Source organism: Mya arenaria, chromosome 4 (genome assembly GCF_026914265.1).
Source record: "Mya arenaria isolate MELC-2E11 chromosome 4, ASM2691426v1".
NCBI classification, from domain to species: Eukaryota; Metazoa; Mollusca; class Bivalvia; order Myida; family Myidae; genus Mya; species Mya arenaria.
In genome coordinates, this window is record NC_069125.1 from 47,932,977 (window position 1) to 47,959,227 (window position 26,251).

A 26,251-nucleotide genomic window follows, 5' to 3' on the forward strand; every position below is an offset into this window, starting at 1 on the left:
CTGTAGCTGAGTTTAGGTCATTTTTTTTGATAAAAATCATCTGAATCTTATAATATTTTGATTAAAACATTTTGTTTGCGGGATATTAAAGCAAGATGGCGTCTGTTGACAAATGGCGCACATGTTTGAATGAGAAGAGTTTTTGTAAGAAAATACGTGAGCATAACGGGAAGGAGTCAATCAGAAAGTCTAAAGCAGAGGCCAAAAGCTTGATTGCAGTGAATGACAATGATTTATTCATCTGGGACAATGCATCATGTCATTTTTATTACTTCAATTTGAACAATTTGACAGGCGAAAACGAAAACAAAAATCGTTTCCAGGTGGAGGTTTATTTTATTCATGCACATTTCTCTTAAATATTGCTAAAGTTGATAGATTAAGTGTTTATTCTTAATCTTTATTGAAGTTTTGAATTGATTGAACATTCAGTTCAGTATAATTTATTATATAAACAATGCCTCAGTTGTTGTATCAGTGTAGTCCAAATAATTGTACGTTGACAGATTTTTTTACGTTTTTTGATATGGCAAATCCTTCACATACAAATTGTTTCATACAAAAAGTGGATAGTTGTTCCGATCAGGATTCCATGTTAAAGCATATTGCGTCCATAAAATATCATAAAAACAATAAATATTACTAAATAATAATATTTTATATTAGTTCCATACACAAAAAATACATATCCAATAAATAATTATGAGTTTGATGGGGTTTTCTTCATTTCATTCTGTCAAAACATAACGATATATACATGAAGCGCACCTTCAAGGCTGCAGTTCACAGTTTTACAACAATCGGAATTCTTCGGCCATGGCAGAGTTGTTATGATTGTATTTATGAGGACTATCTCGAAGCTTGTCGGTTGTGGCCGAGTTATTACGATAAGGGTCAAGTTGTTCCGCTTGGCATAATTGTTGTCTGTGTCAGTAAAATTTTGTTTTATTGGAAAGGTAAATCATGTGTTTTAATGCATTTTAATCCTGTTTTGTGCAAAATAGCTTTTCACTTACGCAGTAAAATAGGAATTTAAACCTTTATTATCCATTTCAAACATAAAATACTTCACTAAATACAATTTCAATATTTTTCAAATCCCCCAGTCTTTGCACAAACGCGTTTAGATGTTACTGGTTGAAGGTACATTTCCGAACAGGGCACAAATCGCGAACACCGGCTAAAACACGCGTATGTTTACCATGATCAATTATTCTACATCAATACAGAGGCTTACCTTGGTCACACTTGCGAAGTTTCATCTTGTTTTGTTAAGTATTTTCTAAAAAACTGCCATTCAATGTTTATACCTTAAAGATCAAAATGTAGCACATGGGGGAATGACGTCGGAGGGCGCACGCACATCTTTAGGTTTTGCAGTTAGATTGACCTACATTCAAGGTATTTATAAATAGAAAACACGCTTTACATTTGAATTGCATGTTTTGATAGTTTTTGTTGCAGCAAATTAAAATTATGTATGAAACATCTTTGATTAATGTGACAACATCTGCAAAAAAGTACAGATTCACTATCTCATCAATTTTATGTCGAAAATCGTTCATTTTATGGACAGTAAATCACCCTTCAATTTATGTTACGGAGGGCACAAATGCCGAGCACTTTAAAAGCGTAAATGCATGGTCATATAATAATAATTAGTAAGTATGCTATATTAAATAAACACTTAGCTGCAAAGTTATTTATTGTTTCCAATGTAAATGTAAAGCATGATTTCTATTTATAAGTATGTTAAATGTAGGACAACATAACTGTCAAGCCTCAGAGATGCACAACAGCCCTCTGACGTCATTTCCCCTGTGTGCTTCATTTTTATCTTTAAGCGTATGAACATTGAATGCCATTTTTAGAAAAATACTCAACACAACAAGATGAAACTTGCAAGTGTGACCAAGGCAAGCCTCTGTATTGATCTAGATCATTGAATAATCGATCATGGTATACAAATGCGTGTTTTAGTAGGTGCTCGTGATTTGTGCCCTGTATGGAAATGTACCATCAACCAGTAGATATTATATTGTTTGAACACTCAATATGGCACAAAAAATCTCACATGCCAGGGCTTGAATTTAACTTTTTTTGATACTCGCAAATTTTTGCGAGTGCTTAAATTTTCAACTCGAAAAATCAGACACTCCCTCGAATGTTTTGAGGGCAAACCTTTGTGTTGGCTAGGAAAAGGTATATATTGTATGAAAAACAATGGTTTAAGGAATAGTGTAATTGTTTTAATGAATGATCATGTAATTGTTCTTTACACGATATCATTATATATGTTACACTGACAATACATTCTGAGGAAGTCTGATCAGGCGAGTATTAGTCTGTGCAAAATATTTTGAAAGCATTCCTTCCGTCATCTGTGCTGAGGGTCAATTAAATGTTCAAATTCATCTTCCACATTGAAACAGTTTTAACAAACAGATTATTTCATTTTGGCTTCTTTTTTTGGAACTGATCATTGCCATCATTGGCGAATTTTAAATCAACACGGGTAAAAGAACTTATCTTTTCTTTGCTTGCCATCATTATACAGACTGTGTCTCGAAACGAATATTGCTAGAAACAGCTGCCAAAAGTTTAAACGAAAGATCAGTCTACAAAAATACATAGTAAAAAGTACTTGCCACATATTAATGAGTACCTGCCTGTGCGCATAACGTTAAGGCCAGAGTTTTTTTATCTTTAGATTTACGGGAGATTTTTCAAAAAGTTGGGTAAGGAGGAGGAAATAAAAATAAAAATAAAATGCATAAAATGTCCCGAAGGAGAAATAAATAAAAATAAAACGGATTTTTCTCCGATTTTTTTTATTTTTTAAATCTTCTTATATCATGAAGACAAAACACACCTTACTTGGGTCAGCTATTTCATAGGCTGAAAAAAGGGTGATAGATCACCATACAGTTTCAAAAGCATAATTATAAGATCCTTTTAATGACTGAAAATATTGACCTCAACACTGTGGAGTTCAAGCGCTCATTAAAATTAATTGTATATTTGTTCGAATGCATCTATGCATATGAGGTGCATATATTATCAACCCATGGATTTTATGAAACATGTCAGTGTAATAAAGAAGTTTAAATGGCCATTTCTAACCTTTTGCCCACAGTATAAGCATATCCTTTCCATTGTGAAGTAATCAAACATTGAACAAAGTTTCAGATACGGTATAATAAGGAGGTCAAATGTGTTTTTAACGAAATAGTACCGTGACAATTTACCGTGATGTGGTTTTGATATAGAAAAAATAACCAAAAAAAAGTCGACGCCCTGATGGAAATTCTTCAATCTTCACTTCAAAGTTTGACAGGGCTTACGGATACACAGACAGTCAAAATCTACATTTATGTACTTCACCAAAGAAAATTCGGGAGCATTAAGATAAATTTGACAAGTGTTATATGTTTCAAAAAACCAGGTCTAAGAACTGATTTTAGAATCAGTCCTGAAAAATATCCTTCTAATTCCAGCTATGCCCGTTGGCAATAAGCAACGGATAAGTTTGACTTCTTGCACTGACTGCCAGATATCTTATGTTCAGATTTTTTGTTTTATCGGAAACACACACTATGTTATTATTACATCATTTTCAGTACTCTATAACGATTTAAATTCTAAATCATTATTAAACTAATTAACAACTACGAATATCACGATACCTTGTGTTTTTCTCTTCAAATATGTGATCGTGAAGTAGTGTGTTCAATGCTCCCCAGAGTCAAATTCAGAAAAAAATATCCATTTTGACTATGATGAACACGATATCATTTTGCAGTTTGTGTTTGTCAGAAGCTATACATTTTTGCACTGTAATCCAATTCATCCTTGTTAATATACGACGTGCGCCAACGACTTTTAATAGACAAAACAACCCAAGAATTTCTGTCTCCTTATTTTGACCGGAAGTTTCGCAATCATTCCACGAAACGCGAACAACATACTGAATTTATAAAAAAAATCACAATAAACACGCTTTAAGTTCTCCATGGTTTGATTTAACTAATGAAACATAAACATCGGAACGTTTTTGTTGTAAAACATTTCTATATAGCTGCAGAAATTGCGAGAAATAAGGGGTATGACAAAAACTACTTTCACTTTTGACAGGACGTTGTTATGGTAACGGGTACCTGTTCTGTTTCCCCGCGTATTTCCGACTGGTTTACGTGGTTTGTGCAGTAAAAAGACCTATAATTAATGACAATTGGTACACCAGTTGGTTCTGGGATATGGGTTATAGAACACTAATTTTATTTTCTTCTTAACATTGGAGCAACGTTCGTCGGAAAAAATAAAAATAAAACTACGAAAATGAATTTTATTTTTATTTGGGTTTTGCAATATTTAGGTACGGCGCTCCCGTAAATCTAAAGATATAATAACTCTGGCCTAATCAACGTCATCAGTTTCTCTGTGATTATCGAAAAATGAAAGTAGGCATTTCTTAAATAAGTTTTATAACGATTGTGATCACTGATTATGTTCATGTCTATTTCAAGGATTGCAAATTTTGAAATTTTTGCGAGTGTTTTTAAATTCAACTCGCATTTTCCAACTTTGGCTTGCATTTTGCGAGTGTGCAAGTGCTAAATTCGAGCCCTGCATGCAACTAGCATTACCAGTATCTACTAGTCCAGACAGCATTTATCTGATTGCAGAATAATTATTGAAATCCGTTCATATAATCAATCTTTTTTTGGCAAATAAATGTTTACACGATAGCACTGAAATGACTTCCACATCTCTTTTCGACTTGTTAACATGGATCCAAGCATTCGCTTTTTTATTCAGTGCGTGCTGAGTAGAAATGATTCAGATATCCAATTGTAAAAAAGTACATTATTAAACCTACTGTTATCCAGCGTACACTGGATGTTAAGTAAATCCTTTTTGGGTGAAAAAGATATTTATATAATTGCTTTTAGAGAGCAATAAAAGATTAGGTAAATGTTAGGCTCAGTCGGACAACAGGTTTACTTTATAAAGGCCAGGGGGCTGCAGAAAAAGCGCAGGGTTCTTATAGAGGAAATGGTACTCCAAAAAAAAGGACAGAGTACAGCCCCTTTCTAAAACTACCTAACTGAAACATTATATTTTATTGATGATTGCTGTGAAAACAATTATTTCATATTACTTAACTTTTTATTTAGATTCTCCAGTGTACAGACCCACCACAGTTTGACGTGGAATGGCTGGTTTGGAATATTGCTCGGACACACCTTGCACTCTGGGGTCAGCTAGGTGTCACTGTCCTTGAACTACCGCAGAAATGGGGCAAGTTTGCAGAGTTTCAGGGAGGCAAGGATACTGTAGCTTGCAAGTGAGTGTTTGAAAACAACAAGTTTGTCTCCTAGAATGTAAGATTTTTTTGTTTGTTTTAAAAGTGAGTCATTTATCAAGAATTATTAATTGGAACTTTAAAAGAGGTCAGGACCCTTAGGTCAACAAATGTACAACATAATGACGTAAGATTACTACATTCAGTTAATATACAATTATATAATAATATATTATATTGGGCAGTTTTTAAGTAATTGCAAATATGAGGAATATGAGGAATTTTAAAACGTGGAAAATCTCCCAGATTTCTTTAACACACTGAAACAAATTATAATTTGTGATGAGTTGTGTTGAGTGACCTATGACTATTAGATTTCTAATTAATAATGTAATAGTTTCAGTATGTTTTATTTACGTGCAGAAATAAGAGCTCTATTCTAAATATTTTAACTACCCTGGTATACACTATACAGTATTGTCTTCATGACCAGCCTAACTGTTAAGAAATAAAGATTCTTTTAAAAATATGAAAAAGTTAATCAAAAATGATCTTACAGTTAAAAGTTTGTTCATAAATATGAGTATAACTGTATATACACATTACAGATGTGTAGCAGTGGGAGAGCACTATTTCTCAAGCCATACAGGAATTAAGCTGCTGCAGGTCACTTGGCATCCAGGTAGCTCCACGGACAGCCATGTGGTGTTCCTAACATCAGATAACCTCATTAGGTACATGTACAAGATTGTGGCCGGATAGCTTTTGATTACCATTTCGATTTTGAACAAAATACAACACAACTTACATGTACTGGGCGAGTACCTAAATCAGAACAGTACCTAAAATGGAACACCCATTATAAAAGTGTTTTTTTGATCGAGATCAGTTTATTTTTAATCAATAAAGACGCTTGCTTCAGATTCAAGGTCCATAGAAGACGATTCTCCGGTAAGTATTTCAAATACTGCTATTATTTAAAGTTTTTACTGACAAAAAAGACAAGCTGGAAATAACATAAATTATTAATTTATTAAACAAAACATGGAGCAATAATTTTAAAAGAATACATAAAAATAAAAAACGAATTAAAACTGTTCCATATTTAGGTACTCCGAGGACGAAAATGACAGTCCTTGATTGTGCAGTTAATAACATACTTTTCATTCAGATTGGCAGTATCTTGAAAAATACCATTTACATCAACCAATTGGTCTTGAATCCTAGTATGGTGATGGAAAATTTTGTAGTTGTAGTACGAGTCTAACTCAAAATATTTCACAAAAAGTGCCGAAAGTGTTCCGATTTAGGCATTCGCCCAGTACCATGCTAAAAAGTGTGTTTATTTCAATCTAAAAAAATATCATGGCAGATTTGTGTATTGTTACTTTTCTTAAGTTTTGAAAAGTAAGTTTTTGTTAAGTTATGAACATTAAATGTTGCTATTCATGAAAAAACTAATATACTCCTGAAGAAATTGCTTCTGATTCTGTACTGGAAAGAATGTAAAAAAAATTTTTTTCCAGTATTTACGACATCGTAGACCCAGAGCGCCCTAGCCAGACCATATTCCTGGGGGAAACAGAAGCCAGCTACACCAGTCTCTCTGTGACACGCCCCTCAACTAGCTCAGCCCTAGGGGATAATGTTGTCGCATTTGATTTTGGCACACCCACAGAGCTTTACAAAAAGGCTGGGTCGGTACAAGGGGCCAAGGGGTCAGCAGGGCTGACAGTGTGGCCACTTTATTGTGTCAAAGGCAGCGGAGATGTGATGGTGGCTTTCACTGATTTGTCCTCAAAGTAAGTGTTGTTCAAGAGTTTGTTGTTTTCAATGCTTTTAAAATGATCTTTTAGCAAGGTAAAAAAGGTGCAATTAGTTCAGGCCCACCCAGCTAATATTTTGCTGTCCCCTTCGAAATGTGATGGGGGAGGTCCCTCCATATCATTGTCAGCTGTCAGCAATTAATCTGATTCTTTTAAACAAAATGAAATCCTGGAGTTATTTTACTTTTATATTAAAGTTTGCTTAATTGAGTCATTGTTGAATGTGCATTTACACGAAATTTTAAGTTAACGTAAGACGACGATTTAAACAAACCTGCTAAGTTTAACGCTTGTCTTGATTGACATTTCTACTTTAGGCCCACCAAGCTTCCTGTACAGGGTGCGCTCTTGATGTACCCGCCAGCGGAGGATAACTATGGGACCGATGCATGCTGTATCTTGTATCTGCCCACTACGCCCCCTGTTGTTGTCCTGGCAACGTGCGAGGGGCGTCTACACCACTGTGTGCTTCTGCCACGTGAACTGGACGAGACAACATTGCAGGTAGACACTAGGATATTGACACAAGACCATTTTAAGTTGGATGTTTTAAAAAACAAAAATGACACAGGCAGATGCTTGCAAACTCTTAAATGTTGGCCATAATTCCAAAATTATCAAATAGTTTGATGAAACTTGGTACAAACATTCACAATGACAAAATCCACATCTTAAGCAAAAACAATCTTTCTAGTAAAAAGATTAGTTGATTGTGTCCTCAGATTGACCCCTGGTTTTACCAGCCAATTTAACTGGTTAAGACAGCCCCAATTAGTCTTCCTCAAGTGGTCAATACTGGTCAATATTGGTGGATTCAACTATTTCATTGATTATTTTTCCAAATTGAGGAACATTGGCATGCACTTGCAATGCTCATATGTTAATTAGGTTGTAAGATAAGAATAACCATTTTAGTTGATTGATAGCAACGTGATGTAACATACAAAAACATACAATTTGTATAGGATAAATGTCATGCATAATGATAGGTAAGACTGACAGATAACAGTGTCATGGCCCTGATACACTGAACCAGGACAGGAAATCTAAAACACTTATACTCCAATTAATAATTTAATAGTGATTTTTTCCATTTTGGGCATTAATAATTGAGATTGTTTTTCCATTTAAGTCGGAGAGCTCATACCGTAGTTCTGTGGAGGATGTGTGCTTATACAGCCTGCCAGAAGAGCCACTGATGTTTGTGACGGAGACAATAGAGCTGGAACTCTCCCTCACTATGCCTCAGTTCGGTGATGAGCCCAGCAGTGATGACATCTTCACCTGTCCTGTCAGGCTCCTCAAAGGTACTGATCTAGGATCTCTTCATCAACCATTGACTTTTTTGGTTAACTTTGATGTTACTAAAAATTTAACCAGATTTATACAATTGCTGGCCTCTTGACCAACAGAAAGAATAGGTGATTACTGGTATTTACTGTCTTGGTGTTGCTCTTCTTTGAAGAATAACAACAGCCTCATTTTTGAAGAAGTGTAGTTGATGTATTGTAAAAGCCATGGTTTTGAAAATGGGAACATGTATGTTTTGACATAGCATTTGTTACGGCTACAATGTCTAGGTATTGTCATCGCCTTGGTGACGGCTGCAGTGTCTAGGTATTGTCATCGCCTTTGCGACGGCTGCAGTGTCTAGGTATTGTCATCGCCTTGGCGACGGCTGCAGTGTCTAGGTATTGTCATCGCCTTGGCGACGGCTGCAGTGTCTAGGTATTGTCATCGCCTTTGCGACGGCTGCAGTGTCTAGGTATTGTCATCGCCTTGGCGACGGCTGCAGTGTCTAGGTATTGTCATCGCCTTTGCGACGGCTGCAGTGTCTAGGTATTGTCATCGCCTTGGCGACGGCTGCAGTGTCTAGGTATTGTCATCGCCTTTGCGATGGCTGCAGTGTCTAGGTATTGTCATCGCATTTGCGACGGCTGCAGTGTCTAGGTATTGTCATCGCCTTTGCGACGGCTGCAGTGTCTAGGTATTGTCATCGCCTTTGCGACGGCTGCAGTGTCTAGGTATTGTCATTACCTTTGCGACGGCTGCAGTGTCTAGGTATTGTCATTGCCTTTGCGACGGCTGCAGTGTCTAGGTATTGTCATCCCTTGGTGACGGCTGCAGTGTCTAGGTATTGTCATCGCCTTTGCGATGGCTACAGTGTCTAGGTATTGTCATCGCATTTGCGATGGCTGCATTGTCTAGGTATTGTCATCTCTTGGTGACGGCTTCAGTGTCTAGGTATTGTCATCTCCTTTGCGATGGCTGCAGTGTCTAGGTATTGTCATTGCCTTTGCGACGGCTGCAGTGTCTAGGTATTGTCATCGCCTTTGCGACAGCTGCAGTGTCAAGGTATTGTCATCGCCTTTGCGACGGCTGCAGTGTCTAGGTATTGTCATCGCCTTTGTGACGGCTGCAGTGTCTAAGTATTGTCATCGCCTTTGCGACGGCTGCAGTGTCAAGGTATTGTCATCACCTTTGTGAAGGCTGCAGTGTCTAGGTATTGTCATCGCCTTTGAGAGGCTGCAGTGTCTAGGTATTGTCATCGCCTTTGAGACGGCTGCAGTGTCAAGGTATTGTCATCACCTTTGTGAAGGCTGCAGTGTCTAGGTATTGTCATCGCCTTTGTGAAGGCTGCAGTGTCTAGGTATTGTCATCGCCTTTGAGACGGCTGCAGTGTCTAGGTATTGTCATCACCTTTGTGAAGGCTGCAGTGTCTAGGTATTGTCATCGCCTTTGAGACGGCTGCAGTGTCTAGGTATTGTCATCGCCTTTGAAACGGCTGCAGTGTCTAGGTATTGTCATCGCCTTTGAGAGGCTGCAGTGTCTAGGTATTGTCATCGCCTTTGAGAAGGCTGCAGTGTCTAGGTATTGTCATAGCCTTTGTGAAGGCTGCAGTGTCTAGGTATTGTCATAGCCTTTGAGAAGGCTGCAGTGTCTAGGTATTGTCATAGCCTTTGTGAAGGCTGCAGTGTCTAGGTATTGTCATCACCTTTGTGACGGCTGAAGTGTCTAGGTATTGTCATCGCCTTGGTGACGGCTGCAGTGTCTAGGTATTGTCATCCCCTTGGTGACAGCTGCAGTGTCTAAGTATTGTCATTGCCTTTGTTACGGCTGCAGTGTCTAGGTATTGTCATCGCCATTGCGACGGCTGCAGTGTCTAGGTATTGTCATCGCCTTGGCGACGGCTGCAGTGTCTAGGTATTGTCATCGCCTTTGCGAAGGCTGCAGTGTCTAGGTATTGTCATCCCCTTCGCGATGGCTGCAGTGTCTAGGTATTGTCATTGCCTTTGCAACGGCTGCAGTGTCTAGGTATTGTCATCCCTTGGTGACGGCTGCAGTGTCTAGGTATTGTCATCGCCTTTGCGATGGCTGCAGTGTCTAGGTATTGTCATTGCCTTTGCGAAGGCTGCAGTGTCTAGGTATTGTCATCGCCTTTATGACGGCTGCAGTGTCTAGGTATTGTCATCCCCTTTGTGATGTTTACAGATTGACAAGTCCCTTTGCATTTTCAGTAAAAAAATTTGCTAAGAATATACCTTCAAATACATATTTATATGAATGTGAAATAAAAACTTCTAACTTATGTGATTTTTTTTTGGAAACAATAGAACACCTATTTTGGGATTGCAAAAGAATCCCTTCAATGATTTGATAAAGACTAGATCCATGAATACCAGTATTACAAAAGAGGTTTCATTTGTGCATGTGCGTGCCTGCGTGCGTATGTGTGTGTTTAATTAAACTTCTTTAAAAGAAATGATAAAAATCATAATATATCTTACTTAGGAATGGCAGTGTTTGTGCTTATTAGAACTAAATAAAAAATGAATGAGAAAAAAAGAAAAAGTATTGTTTTAGCCTTGGTGACTCCAGTGGTACTGTCTAGGTATTTTCATAGCCTTGGTTTTGTAGGTGCTGCAGCCGTGTCATCAGGCGAAACTGTTATCCTTAAACAAAACTTGAAAAATGTTAAAGATATTTAAAAGAATAGAAAGCAAGGCCCATAACTTCGACCTGTAGTTGTGGAGTTATGCCCATTGTTAAACTTAAGAAAACAGACTAACGTTGTTAAACTTAAGCAAACAGACTAACATTGGCATTGGTGTTGAATCTACGTCATGGTTATATTCTGCTTCAGGCTCACAACCTGTTTGCTACAGGTGTAACATAGGAAAAGAAACCAAATCATTAATCAAATGACTTAATTACATAGCCTTTTATTACCTGGCCTAACTTTTTGCTGTAGTTCTTTAGAATGCTCCTGTCAATATTTATAATTATCACCGTAAATGGTTATGTTCTTAAAGCAAATGCAATTCTGTGATCTTTTGATATGATTTTAAATGATGTCTCTTATTTCATTTTTATACATAAGCACTTTAAATATGACTTTATCAAAAACAACATGATAATTAATTACAGATTGTTGATCCTTTCAGTCATAAGCCATTTAATATCCTTATGTTTGCCCATTCCTTTTCCAGTGAACCTTACAGAAATTAAACATACTTTGACAGCTTATTTATCACTGTTTGGTACAGACAGTCAAATTATGTTTTCCGCTATTGTTTTACCGTACAGCTATGATAGAAATCAATTAATATTTCAAAGCTTGATGACAAAATATATTAATCAGTTAATTGCCAGTCCGAACAATTAAATGAGGCATGGATTTAACTGTTCTGAAGATCACTGAATATGGTAATATGATTCAGATTTTCATCCCATGTTTTCCAAATATAAATGGTAAACCACATTTTGACAGTTGACTGCAACACTGGTTTATCTGTCTTACTTGTTAGGAGTTATGACAATGTTGCGTTGATCTATCAAGTGGTAAAGGTTATAGTAAAGATGTGGTTAATTGTTCAATATCATATTCAGCTCCATATCATATGCAGTTGCAAAATGTCCATGCTCTTTAAGATACTAAAGTTTTGCTGACATCATACACATTCCTGGTGTTTTTCTGGTGATTTGGTGTGAGGCCAAAAGAAAATATACCACTAATGGTTATGTTTTTTGCTATTTATGTGTTTTAAAGCACACTTATTTTTGGCTCTCCCTTTTTCATTTAGTTTTGATAAGTTATATTATTATGATATATACAACAGGTTAAAATGAAACACACAAAAATAACATAAGCATGGGTGAAAGTTTTCCGGACTGCTCCTGATGTTCCGGATTTTCGATGTCCTCAGGGATCACTTTTCCAAATCATGTAAATCTGTTGAGATTTCAGAGGGGGGTAGGGGGTATAGGCTTACCTCAACCCTGACTTCAACTTTCAAATTGTTGAAACGAATATGAAAGTAAATTCCAGTGACTCGATCTGTTAATTTTAGTAACGATTTGTCATTGCAAGGTGCTCGCTTATGGGTTTTTAGGAAGATAGCCCGGAGCGTGTTCGGCTACGGCTGTAAATAGACTAGCTTGGTTCGACCGTTTCCGCCAATAAGTTCCGAACGGGAAAGCCAATCGAGAATGTTCGCGATCATCAAGACATTGCAGACACTTTTTAAACGCCTAGGTAGCGGTGAATTATGATATAATAAGACACTCTGATTGGCTCGCTGTACGCTGTATTCCAATAAAATAGCTGGTCTTTTGGCGGTTAGGTGATTCTTTCAAAAAACAACAACAATATTCTTGTGATAAAAGATTGTTGCAAAAAATATTGAAAATGAAGTTTCTACCCCCAGCGTTCAACACTAAGGACTTAGAAAGTAAACAAACTAACAAATGGATATAATCCTGGAAAAGCGCTGTACAAGCACTCCAAACCACTAATTCCCAGGAGCTTCCGGGGGGGCTTCCCCAAGCGGCCCCCAGGCCCCCAGCTAAATTTTCAGGATTCTCAAGATTTCCAACTTTCACCCATGCATAAGTCCATCCATTAGGGGTCCCTTTCACTATAGGATTTTAGTCGTAGCTGATCGTATAATCATAAATCTGTATAAACATCACAAATGGCAATATGTTAATTTTCATTATTTTCTCAACTTTGTGTTTATTTTCAATGTTGGCTCAAGTTCAATTCACACAAATATGTAGCAAAATAATGAAATCATGGCATTAAGATAAATTTAACTAACAATTAAAATCGACTTATGATCTTGATTGAAGCGGCATCGTGTTTAATTTTTCTTTTTATTATTAATGATATTTTCGAATGTGTAGATGTGCTCATTGCTAACTTGCATTCATTATTATGCACATATATTGAGTGCATAATGTAAGGATTTTCTATAAGGATGTAAACTATTACATATGTATTAATTTTGTCAGGTTTAATTAATTTAAATGGTCTCATCACAACCTGGTAATTGTTTAACTGACACATTAATTACCGAACAATGCTGTAGAACACACCTGTCCCATAATGCAGTAGGTTTTATGTGGTAAATTCACCATTAATACCTAAATTGATACAATGTATCTGTTTAATTAGATCAAAATGCGGCAAAATGCCAAACGTGTTAGCTTTAGTTTTTCTTGAGTGATATATTGGACAACAGATTTCATCCCATGATTAACATATGAGTGTTTTTATAATCTTTACTAACTATTGTCTAATATATTTTAAAAGAAAGTTCATAGTATTGACACTGCCAGCAACATAACGTCATGTTTATGTCTGTATGATTTGATTTATATTGAAATGCATGGAAATTTTATGTTAACCTTTCCTAAATTGACGTGAGAGTTTGACACCATATATTTTAGGAAGCGAAGTACAGTTTTAGTACAGGCTTTGCAAAGCCTACGAGTACTGTAAATTGTGTCAATTTTGCAATGTCCCTTTTTTGAGATTGTTTGGTTTTGCCAAACTTCACAAGGTTTAAACTTTGCAACGCCATTGTTAAATGACTAGTATACATCAGTAAATTAGTAACCCTAGTTTTTTTAAATTTGCATCCTGATTGATTCATGAATTTTAAACCATCAATAAATTTTGATGGTTTACAGTAATTGATGACAAAGGCAGCCCTGTATTCTTCATCATTTTGTAATGTTTTGTTAAAACCAATGCTCTACAACTGATGCTATATCTTGCTGACATGTCTCCAACATGTAGTTTTCATGCAGAAACAAATTCCTTCCTTATGCATTCTCATTAAAATTACATCGTGACATTCGCTTCATTTTACATTAAAATCACATTGTGATGTTCACTTCATTTCATTACGCCGTGTACATCCTTAGCGTTACGTTGTGATGCGAGTATTTCGGATCTGATTTTAAAGAGATTGTTATTTATGTAATTTGATATTTTAAAACAAATCTAACTGACATGGAAATTAAAGTTAAACTTGATATATTATTCATATTGCACTATCGACTACTGTTGTATCTCCAGATACCTCGTCCCCGGAACGCTACCATTGCTGCCATGCTGCCGGCGTACACACTGTGGCCCTACCCTGGCTCCACAACTTCACAGAATACTGCACAGCAGGTGAGTGCTCTTGTAAAACTTCATTTGAAAAAAAATGTTTTTTGGATTGTTTTAGGAATTGGGGCGACAATATAGTTCACAGTAGCTCTGTGCTAAAATTCCTATGCTGGCTGTTATATAATTAAGACATCTGACATTCAAGAATTTTTTTTTGTACTTCTGCCCTTTTTCAGTTTTAGCTATAATTATTTCATGAAACATATTGAAACAACACAAATTATACATCGTCGTAAGGATTGAGGAGGCAGTTGAAAGCTATGTTATAAAATCTCTCCTTGTTTAGAGGTCTATGTACAGTTACATAAGCAATTGAACATATCCTCCAATCTGCTCCAACATAAGGACATCTTCAAATTGAACTGTTAAATTTTGAATTGCACTTGTTCTAAAATACATGTCTGCTATATAAATAAATGTGTTCACTCATTGCTATAAAAATTATGAACATTTATTTTTCTAAAATAACTTAAAATGTTTCAGAGGAAGATGGAAACATTCTGCCTGCTCTTCAAGAGTCGATAGTGGAACATTTGATTTGTACAAAACCCTTGCCAAGCAGGTAATATTCTGACAAATGTTTAAAGTTTATGAAGTATTTTTACCTCATCAAAAACTCTTAAATATTAAACATTGTCAAGTATATTTTACGAAAATCATTTTCAAATATAAATGCTCTTGTGTCTTCGTCTGAAACAATGAAAAAGTATGTTTTGTATGATTTTATTTTAATGTAAGGGAGATCACTCAGACTTTTTCTTCGTTGCTTCATGCGGAATTTAATCTCTTTGTGTACACTCAATGCATCCTTATTTTAAAATTTGTATATTTTTCATATTTATTAGCTTAAAATTTAGAATTCATAGATCTTTTCTTTTAGCACTATTTCTGTAAAAATATGCTCCAAAATTTAATAAATGATTAATAAAGCCTTGTGGAACAAAGGTTTGGATTTCGGTATTTTTGCCTTGCTGAATAAAAAAAATTAGATATATATATATATATATATTAAAAAGGGTTGTAAGCCAGGTTATTTAAATGGGATGTTGTTGGGCGGACGGGCTTCAAACATCGGTTTGGGATTGCTTTTGAGGGGGGGTGGGGTCGAGGACACTGTAAGTAAAAAAAAGAAGAAAATGGTTTCCGCCCAATAACTGATTTTAGAATCAATGGATACTAATGAAAATAAGTGTGTAGGTTGCTTATTTCAAGGAGTAGCTTCGGATCGCTTTTGAGGGATTGGGGTCAAGGTCAATGTTACTAAAAATAGAAAAATGGTTTCTGTCCAACAACTTTAGTTAGAATAGAAATAGTGTTAAAAGTTGATGTGAAAGTAGCTTATGTGAAAAGCTAGCTTGACATTGCTTTTGAGGAGTTTCGGATCAAGGTCAAGGTCACTGTAACTAAATGTAGAAAAATGGTTTCTTTGCAATTACTTTAGGCTGCTACTTATTCCTAACTCATACGAGAAGTAATATTGGCTATAATATCTGATTGCCCATATTAAAAACCTGGTTTCGTCGCAATTCTAGTATTGTATCATGATTGTTAAAAAAGTTGTTTTAAGTAAAGATTGGTCAGATTGAAAGCAGGGAACAAAATTTATGTCTTTTGAAAATGTGGCTAAAATTGCATTTTCTGTTAGCGAGATCTACTACAAGAATTGGCGACATAAACTAGCACAATGTGAATAATAACATCATTACTATGCTCATTGGCTGCGTTTAGTGATGGTTTAGTATATTTGAATTGCTCTAATATGAATGTTCTTCATTTATATATTTTATTTCAGTCCATTCTCACCAGTTCTCGGCTTGGCCCAGGTGAAAGATGCTAGCCTGGGGACCATACTCCTGTGTCTAACATCAGACTATGAGTTCCAGTGTCTTAGGCTCAGGTATTGAGATGTTGTACAATGTTGTTGAATCTAGGGCATTAAAGGTATATTACATGTCAATTGACCTGCCCCAAATGTGATTTTGTCATTCCATAGGGATGAGACTGGCATGTATTTATAAGTTTTTTTAATGTTTTCTGTCTAGTTCTCCATTTAACTTTTGAAAACTGAATTATCTGTTTCAACAGTTTTATTGTTAGTTTTATTGTTGAAATGTTTCGCATGTTTCCTTAGTTATGATTGATGAAGATGTATATCTGTGTATTACAGTGATGTTTATTACACACAATCCTAGTTATGGTTGATGAAGATGTATATCTGTGTATTACAGTGATGTTTATTACACACAATCCCCTCCCATCTCTGGATAATATGCAGAGAATCATTAGTTATGTTTGATGAAGATGTCCATCCCTGTTTAACAGTTATGTTCAGCACACACAATCCTCTTCCATCTCTGAAAAATATCCTGTGAATCAATAGTTATGTTTGATGCAGAAGTATATTAGTGTCATACCTTGTTGTTTGGTATGCAAGTGGAGACAATCCCTTCTCCACGCAGGAAAATCTCTCCCCTTTGGTTGGTATTACCGAAGATGTGTATTTGTTTATTACAGCAATGTGAGGTATGCAAGTGGGGACATCTCCCTGTCATCTGTGTCCAGTAGTCGCTCAATCCCATCCCCCCTGAGGAAAATCTCCCGGGAACCATTTGACAACAGGATCAGGAAAATACTGCAGAGAAACACATCAAACCCTCTTATCAAGTAAAGTATCAGTTAATGCATTTTGCTCAGTTTTATATCTGTGGCTTTATTTGTGAATTTCGACTTGAATCCTGTTTACTTTATTTGAATTAATAATTTAACCATATGTTCATATATTCCAGTCCTACCTGTGTTATTATCCCCCGCCGAATCGAAGATTTCGGGAGGGGGATATTGTTTTGGCATTGTCCGTCCGTCATTCCGTCCTTCCGTCCGTCATTCCGGTACCATATCTTGGTAGGCATTGATCAGAAAATGTTCAAACTTGGTCAGAATGTTTCCCTTGATCAAATCTCGACCAATTTTTCAAGTGGGTCACTTGGGGTCAAAAACTAGGTCACTAGGTCAAATCTTAGAAAATTCTTTGGAACATACTAGAGGCATTATACATGGTCAAATATACATTAAACTTAATCAGAATGTTTTCCTTGATAAACTCTTGGTCGTAAATTAAACTGGGTCACATATGATCGAAAATTAGGTCACTAGGTCAAATCTTAGAAAAATCTTGTCCAGATCCATATCATGGTAATTATGGGTCAAGTTATATTCAAAATTGGTCATTATGTATCCCTTGAAGAAATATGGATCATTTAAAAAAGTGGGTCACATGGGGTCAAAAACTAGGTCACTTGGTCAAATCTTAGAAAAATCTTTGGAACATACTTTAGGCATTATACATGGTCAAATATTCATAAAACTTAATCAGAATGTTTTCCTTGATGAAATCTTGGACTTATTTGAAACTGGGTCACATATGATCGAAAATTAGGTCACAAGGTCAAATCTTTCAAAAATCTTGGCCGAAACTATTTTATGGTGGTGATTGGTCTGATAAAGTTCAAACATGGTTAGAATGTTCTTTTGGGTTAAATTTCGACTATGTTTTGAAAAGGTGTCATATGGGTCAAAAACTAGGTCACTAGGTCATATCTTACAGAAATCTTGGGAACACTCTAGAGGCAATACATCTGCATACCGCTCTCATTTCCATGAAGCTTAATCAGAATGCCTCAATGAAATCTTGGAATAGTTTGAAACTAGTAGGTCATATGGGGTCAAAAATGAGGTCACTGGGTCAAATCTTTAAAAAAAAACTTGTGGACACTCTAGAGGCTATAATTTTTGCAATATATTTAGACCAATCTTCATGAAACTTGTTCAGAATGTTTACCTTGATGAACTCTTAGATTAGTTTGGAACTGGGTAACATGGAGTCATAAACTAGGTTTTTTGGTCAATTTTAAATGTTACATTATATACAATATATTTTTTTTTGTTTCAAAGAGTTGCAATCAAACTCAAACTCATATATATATATATATTTCATCAACAATTGATTTCCATTCCTTGACTTAGCCCAATCAGGCGGGGGATATCAATTCAACGAATTTGCTTGTTTTCATTAAATTCAGCCGAAAAAAAGGCAAATTTCTATTAAAGAGTTGAACATTAACCTACTTTAGTTATGAATACAGCCCCAGAATTCGTATTTTTTTAAGGCACAGCAGGTTCTGTTCAAATACAGGAGTATATAAAGCTGCTAAAGGTGATTTAATAATGAAATAACTGTTCAATTCTTCTTATAACAATCACTTGATTGCGTCCTCTATTTTGCAGATCCCGTTCTAAGACAGAGTTGAGCCAGCAGGAATGTTTCAAGCTGTTGACGCGGGCCACCCAGGTGTTCCAGGAAGAGTACTTACAGAAACAGGACCTGGCCATGGGGGAAATCAAACGCAGGTACTGACTCTTCGTCCAGCTAATGTTTCTTTTTAACTTTAATGGGCAGTATTTCAAATTTGTTGAAAATTATTATAATGTAAGTTGACTAACCTTGATTTGTTCTGAGCTTGTAATGAAATCAATGATTTAAACTTGGTCTGTTTTGTTTGGTATGCACATAGCAATGTAATGCATTAGGTGGGAAGAAAGTGGGGTTCATTCCTTTTGTTATAAGCCCAGATAGATTTCTAGGGGGCTATAAATGAATTGCAGATTTCTAGGGGGCTATGAGTGAATTGCATCCATTACTTTGCATCCCATCACTAAACAATCTTGATTCATGTATCCCAAAAAGTATTGCACCTGAGCTTATGATTGTTGGTCAGCACCTCGGGATTTGGTTGACCTTTTACTCTGTCTAACAATAGTTATGATCCTTCTACATGAAAATTGTCTTAAAACTCTTGTGACACAATCATAAAAGTATTGCACCTACACTCATGAAACTTCAACAGAATGTCAGTCATCGTTGGAAGTTGTGCAGCATGGGTTTTGTTTGACATTTTGATTGGCCTAACAAGAGTTATTGGTGATGATGTAGAAAAAGATGGTCGTAGAAATATGATTTATCATGCACATACTCTCATGAAACTTCATAGGAATGAAAGTCAGTTTCACAAAGTACCTGCTCATGTTTTTTTAATTCCTTTTTATAATTTTAACCATTCTTATGTCCAAGCAGCATCTGAGGGTATTTACCATGTCTGAGATAGCTCTAGTTCTTCTTGTTTCTGCTATAAGAAACAGTTCCCTCATACAGTCTATATTTAACAAGGGTGAGTATCCTGAGCGACCAGAAAGAGCAACAGCGGTCGGAGCTGGGTTCACTACAGGGGTCGCGCAACGAGCTGTCAGAGAATGCTGAACGCCTCGCAAACATGTGCGAGGAATGCAAGGAGAAACAGGAGGATATACTCAAACGGTAGGTAACAATAGTGATGTGGTGTAAGCTAATAAACGTTTTTGTAGCATTCAATTGTAATTTGCTTGAAAAGCTTATTTAATTTGGCTTATATTGGATAAAACTAGAAGGTTGTTTTACAAACAAAAAACTATATTTCCCCCCATACTTGGCTCGTTCTGCTCCATGTCATTTGATGTTTGAAGATTGTGAGCAGATTGTGGGTGTTGTATGGATCAGGTAGACATTTTGCCCAAGTTTCATGAAAATCTTTCAAGGGGTTTACAAGGGGATTATGAGTTATGGAGCTGACATGAAATCATGAACATAAAATGGAAAAGTTACCTTGACCTTGAGTGTGGGTTCTTCTCATCATGTAAATGTGTAACATTTTACTCAAGTTTCACGAATCCTTCAAGGGGTTTGGAGATATGGAACAGAAATGAAATCTATTGCTCAAACCTTTGACCTTGACCGGGCACACCTGTAATGTGGGTTCTGCTGGTTGTCTCGGTTAACATCTTGCCTGATATTTTTGAAAATCCTTAAAGGAGTTTGGAGATATGAGGTGGACATGAAATCTATGACTCGAACCTTTGACCTTCAACTGTATTCCGAAGTTGCCAAGAATGTACATTCTGCATAATGTCTGGATGTAGTGAACATTTGACTCGACGTTCATGAAAATCCTTCCAGGGGATTAAGAGATAGAGATTGGACACAAAATTTATGACTTTGACCATGAATTCGCTGAAAACAATATGTCTTAAGGGAGATATAATGAACTTAATGTAGGAAGAAATGCCATGCATCTGGGAAAATGAATGGGCTATAGTGACAATTTTTAACTTGAAATAGAAACACAAGAAAAAGACCAATGATTTTATTTGGGTTTGTGACAGCAAAGTCCATCTGTTTTATTTAAATTTTAATCACAGTATAGGTGAAAGAAAGTCAGCATACTGCATAATTTTTTAAGTTAAAAGCTTTAATAAGGCTTGTATATGCAACATTTTACAATATATTTTTGTACCTAGGTCAAGTGATTAATATCCATTGAAATATTTCATTTGAAAGTGTTGAGGGAGTGATGAAGCGACTACAGTCGAGGAACCCATTCCTATCCGAGGCTGAGCGGACCATGAAACGGGAACTGGAGAACATCTATGACAGGCTCGAGACCTATGAACGCTCTCTAGAACAGGTTAGAAATCGCTTCTATTCCTATCTCAGAAATATATAATGACTTAAAATCTGGAATGGCACAGTTTTATTTTTATGAGAAAGATATTTATAAACAAAGTCAAGATATGAGATATAAATAAACGGTATATTCATATTTTATGAATATGAACACTAAATATATTCCTGTTACTGAAAACAAAGCAAAATTTTAATCACCCTGCCACACTTGCCCAACATGTTTTCACCAATGATTCATCTAACCAGTTGCGTGTGAAGAGAGATTACCAGCAGCGTCAGATCAATATGTCCCGTGGCTCCAACCAGGCCAGTCCTGTCATCAAGAAGTCCCAGGTGGCTCAGCTTCGAGATGTCCTCAAACAAGAGTATGTGATTGAAAGGCAAATGTATACTAGGTGGAACTGAATTAAAAAAAAATAATCTTGGAATTTGAAATAATAAATAAGCACAATCCGCATATGAGTATATTGTGAGAACTGAATACAGAGGAAACAAACTTTTTTCGATAGTGTTTTTGTGAAAAAGATATTGTCATAACATTGGTGTTTTGCAATAACTTAGCCATAATTTGAAGAAAAAAGGCTAACATTTTAGACCAGTGTTGCACTTTGGTTGACTGGACAATCTTTGGAAAACATATTGGGTGTTATTATATTGATATAAACCATGTTTTAATGCAGTAAGTGAGGGTCTGTTTTAAGGCATTCAAACACAAATACATGTTGTAAAATCTGGATGCCTTGTGAACCCATGTTATTTTGGTATCATTTTAAAGAGTGCAGAAACAGAAAATCTAAACTAAACAGGCAGGAAGTCATTGAAAAAAGTCTTGAGATTATTGCAAAATAGGTGTCAGATTTCACGTCCGATTTCAGAAGAAATAAACAGCAAGAATATAATCTAAAATAACTTTATGTATTATTTTGTACTTCCAGTCATTTTATTTTTCATAATAGTAATAAGCAAGCAATACCCTTTCAAATGATACCAAAATAACACAGGGTCACTAGGCATCAACAATTAACATATTGGTTTTATGACAGAACAAGTTTTTTGTGGGTCGTATTCCTTAATATGTTCACAGTAGTGTTATTTCCATTTCCTAAGAGTTATGCGCTTCAGTATTCACATTGGAGTGTACTTGTTCTTTCAGGGGTGACGAGGTGTCAGACCTGATGAAGAAGCTGAACCAGTTGAAAGTGGATTCCGCAGTTTGACCTTGGTTGCCATAGTTACAGGAACTCTAGATTTCCTGGGAATCGCTATAAGTGCAATTTGTTAGTTTTCATTCAACCCAAAATTGGGTAAACTTTATCTCAATCATTGTATTTAACATTAATACATTGTGTCTAAGTGTGTTGACTGTTTTGAAGTGGTGCATGTTCCATGTGAAAGTTGAAACACTGGGACCACGTATGCCCTTAAGGTTAGTGGAGTAAAATTCATAATTGTTGGCCTTAAGCCACATGGAATCAATGCCATGGAATTTTCTACATGTATATTGTTATAGCAGTGATGATGTGTAATATTTAAAAAAACTGTTTGAGAATACAGAATGGTTTGTGGTTGCTATGTGTAATTTGACAATGGTGAAATTATGCAAGATATAATAAATTATATTTTTGCTACTATTATGTCACTTTTTTGTGCAAGTTAATCATGATTTTGCCATCATTGTACATATTTTTGAAAATCTGCATTGAATAATATGACTGATTGAATTGTTGTTATTACTGAATAAAAAATAAACTTAAGCATTTCTTATTTTTATGTCAACTGCATAAAAGATGTGATATACAATAGGGCAATACAGGGATGACTTCGTCTGGCACTATTTTGTGTCCTGGCTATACTTTTTCGGATGAACTTGAAATGGTCTGTTTGACAAATGTTTACTGCATGAAAATAAAAATAAACGACACACCCAAGAGCCAGGTCCTTCCCTCAATGGTCAAGGTCACACATTGAAATCAAGGCATTCATTAAATAATGATGTGAATAAACTGGACCTTCTTTGTATCATAGATTTTAAATAACTTCACAAAATTGAATATTGACCAATTTAAACGAGTTGCTGTGCACAAAGTGAAGATCTCTGTTCCAAGGGTCTGGTCATTCTTAGTGCAAGCCTTGAACAATCCAGCCAACATATTTCAGTTCAAAATTATAATGCTAATTCTGTGCTCAGTACTTAACCAGTACTACATGTTTAGCCCAACACCTAGGGCCTTTTCCAAAGATTAAGGTCACACAGGCAATCCTGCAAACACAAGACTAGTGCTCAGCCCAACTGTATGCAATTTACCACACAGAGAAGGGGTAATGGGTCAAGGACACTACTTGTAGCTCAATATTTGCATTTTGCAGGTATGCTTTGTCTTTTGCCTTGGCGTTGCATATGGCCTGAACATCCCATCAGCTCGGTTGTTTTTAAAACTTGTACTTCAGCTCCTCTTGCACACGGCATATGTCAATGCACTTTTCGATATTTAATTGGTCATCTTGAAGTCGTTGCTTTCTTGAATTTTTGTACTGTATTCCGAGCAATAATCTGTTTTAGATAATATTTTCTGTGTGATTGCCATAATTGCACGTTTTGGATTTTATTTGGTCTCTTGAATCATAACTGTCAAATGTTTCACTTTCTATTTGTGTTCATGTGTGAAATAAGTTGCATACATACATAATATTAGTTTTGCTGAAACAGAATGATTTAAACCTTTTCAAAATCGGAATATTATCTTTCTGCGTTTTGTCTTTGAAATGAAAACTGTCAAAAATGTCCATTACCTTGGGTTCTCTTCACGTTAAAAACGTAGCTTTCCGTAGATCCTACGCCAAAACATACCTAGACCAGGTATACTGGTATTTATTCCAGCTTGTTGTTATGGTTAGTGTTCCTGCCATTGTCACTGTGTCAGCTTATTGGCTCATCTGTGTAGATTTTGCAGTTAATCCTGTTATTAACAACGGTGCATATTCCTCGCTTCACATATATGGGTATAAGAATAACTCGTACAAAGCTTAATGCATGTTTAATGTACAGCATCTTAAGCATAACATATGGTTGGTTTACTGAGCATGAACACATGGTATTAATAGAACATTCAAGGTATCTAAATGTCAAGCAGTCATAATACTTGTACACAGTAACATGCCTATCACAAGGCAGCTGTCAGGACCTCCCTCTTGAAGCTGTCAATGGTAGGGCAGCTCACAAGTGTCTGGAGAAGCCTGTTTGAGTCTAATGGTATCTGGAAATAAGGCTGTCAAGGCTCAAGCATACATTACTAGGAAGGTCATGGTCTGGTTGAAACTCAGGCAGTGAGCCACAGTCGCTCGATGACCCGAGCTCATAATAGTCTATCTATCCATAATCAGTTCAACGAAACTTTGTTTTACAGAATAGGGTACTTTTGATGTTGTCCAAGTCAATTTTATGTGTATGGCATTGCATGCATACATGCCATATCCCCGGGGGGGGGGGGAATCCAGGGGATGGGTCGAAATTCCGGGATCCATATCCCCTGGAATTTAAAAAAAAAAGAAAAAAAAAATTCAAAACTTGCTTGAGGTTGACAGTGGAAAGCATCAATAATATTATGAGTGTGACATTCCATGAAGGACCATGATGACTAAGTCCAAAAATTATTGCAATTTGAGTGTATTTCTGTATTTATTCTTATATTATAAATGCAGATATTGCGCAAATTTTCTTGCGGAAAAATCCCCTGGTCTAATATCAAATCCCCTGGAATTCAGACCAAAATCCCCTGGAATGCCTCTCAGAAATATGTAAAATATCTCTATGGTTAGTTCAACTGATATATTATGGCTAGATGGACTTATATCAGCTGTTGTCATCAAGCTACTGGGAACCTGGTCAAATAGCCCCCAAGTCAAATAGCCCCCTACTCAAAAAGCCCCCATTTTGGTCAAATAGCCCCCACACAAGTAAGTTGTAATATTTTTAAGATATTTAAATGTATATTTGAAGGTAAGTTGTGATATTTTTAAGATATATGTATTTATATTTGAAGGTAAGTTGTAATATTTTTTAGATATATTGCATTTACATAATTGCTACAGTCTACAGGTTGTATAAAGAAAAAAGTTGATTTTGAAATTTATTATACATACACCATAGAAAATGAGAAATATTTATCAAAGAAAATTGAAACTAGGAAAATGATATTTTAACAAAAATAGGAAATTTAGAAAAAAAATAATTGTGTGATAAAAATAAGGAATTAAGAGCAGAGAAAATAAGAGGACATATCTGATCAAGAGCAGAATTGATAATGGTGAAAAGCCAACAGTTTTTTTTCTGTCGGTTTGAAATATTTTATTAAGGCTTTTTGGTCTCGTATTGGACATTTTGTGCTGTAAATTTTGCTTTAAAAATTAATCGATGTCTATTACACAAAAACAAGGTATCATTACATGTATACCAAAAGATAATAAACCAAGGAAGTTTCTTAAATATATAATTATATGTTTATATATAAAATCAACATTTCCGTTAAAACTATAATTTTCGGCCTTGTACGGCTGCTAAGCATTGAGGCCAATTCGATCGACAATCAGATCCGCCTGGTCTCAGAATAATGCTTGCAGCGTAAACAGATTTATTAATATACAAATAATGTTAATTGCACTTCATTTTGTAAATATAAAGGTTTAAAAATGTTTTTGAATAACAAGTATGCATACAAACATATACAAAAATAAAAAAGTGGGGGCATTTTTTGGGGGCTATTTGACCAATTTTAAAATGTTAGTGGGGGCTATTTGACCAAAATGGGGGCTATTTGACTAGGAAGCAGCTACTGTGCATGCTACTGGGTGTACAATTCTGCTCATCATGATGACCTTTGCCTGTGTTCTTTACCCTTCTGATGAGATCAGATGGAGTTGGTTAAGCATCTTGGTCACGCTGGCTTGTTACTGACAAAAAACAATTCCCCTTGATTATTTTTTTTAAAAACATCAAGGGAGATAACACCTTAAAAACTACGTAGTCAAGAGTTGTCTTTGTAATGTATTCCACAGTATTTTTGAAACAACCCTCATACCTGTCAAAAACTTGCGCATGCGCACAGATG

General features: G+C 35.8%; 1 protein-coding gene across 1 annotated transcript; it reads left to right on the plus strand.

Annotated features, from left to right (window-relative positions):
• The first annotated feature begins 95 nt into the window (after positions 1-95).
• On the plus strand, positions 96-22,900 carry LOC128233022 (nucleoporin 88-like). Its single transcript, XM_052946875.1, has 15 exons — positions 96-323; positions 5,178-5,347; positions 5,914-6,039; positions 6,832-7,107; positions 7,449-7,635; positions 8,264-8,438; positions 14,498-14,596; positions 15,077-15,155; positions 16,386-16,490; positions 17,108-17,257; positions 18,878-19,000; positions 19,818-19,964; positions 21,021-21,147; positions 21,393-21,511; positions 22,300-22,900. The coding sequence occupies exons 1-15, from the start codon at positions 96-98 to the stop codon at positions 22,361-22,363; spliced, it is 2,175 nt and encodes a 724-aa protein (XP_052802835.1). The 3' UTR covers positions 22,364-22,900.
• The last annotated feature ends 3,351 nt before the right edge of the window (positions 22,901-26,251 follow it).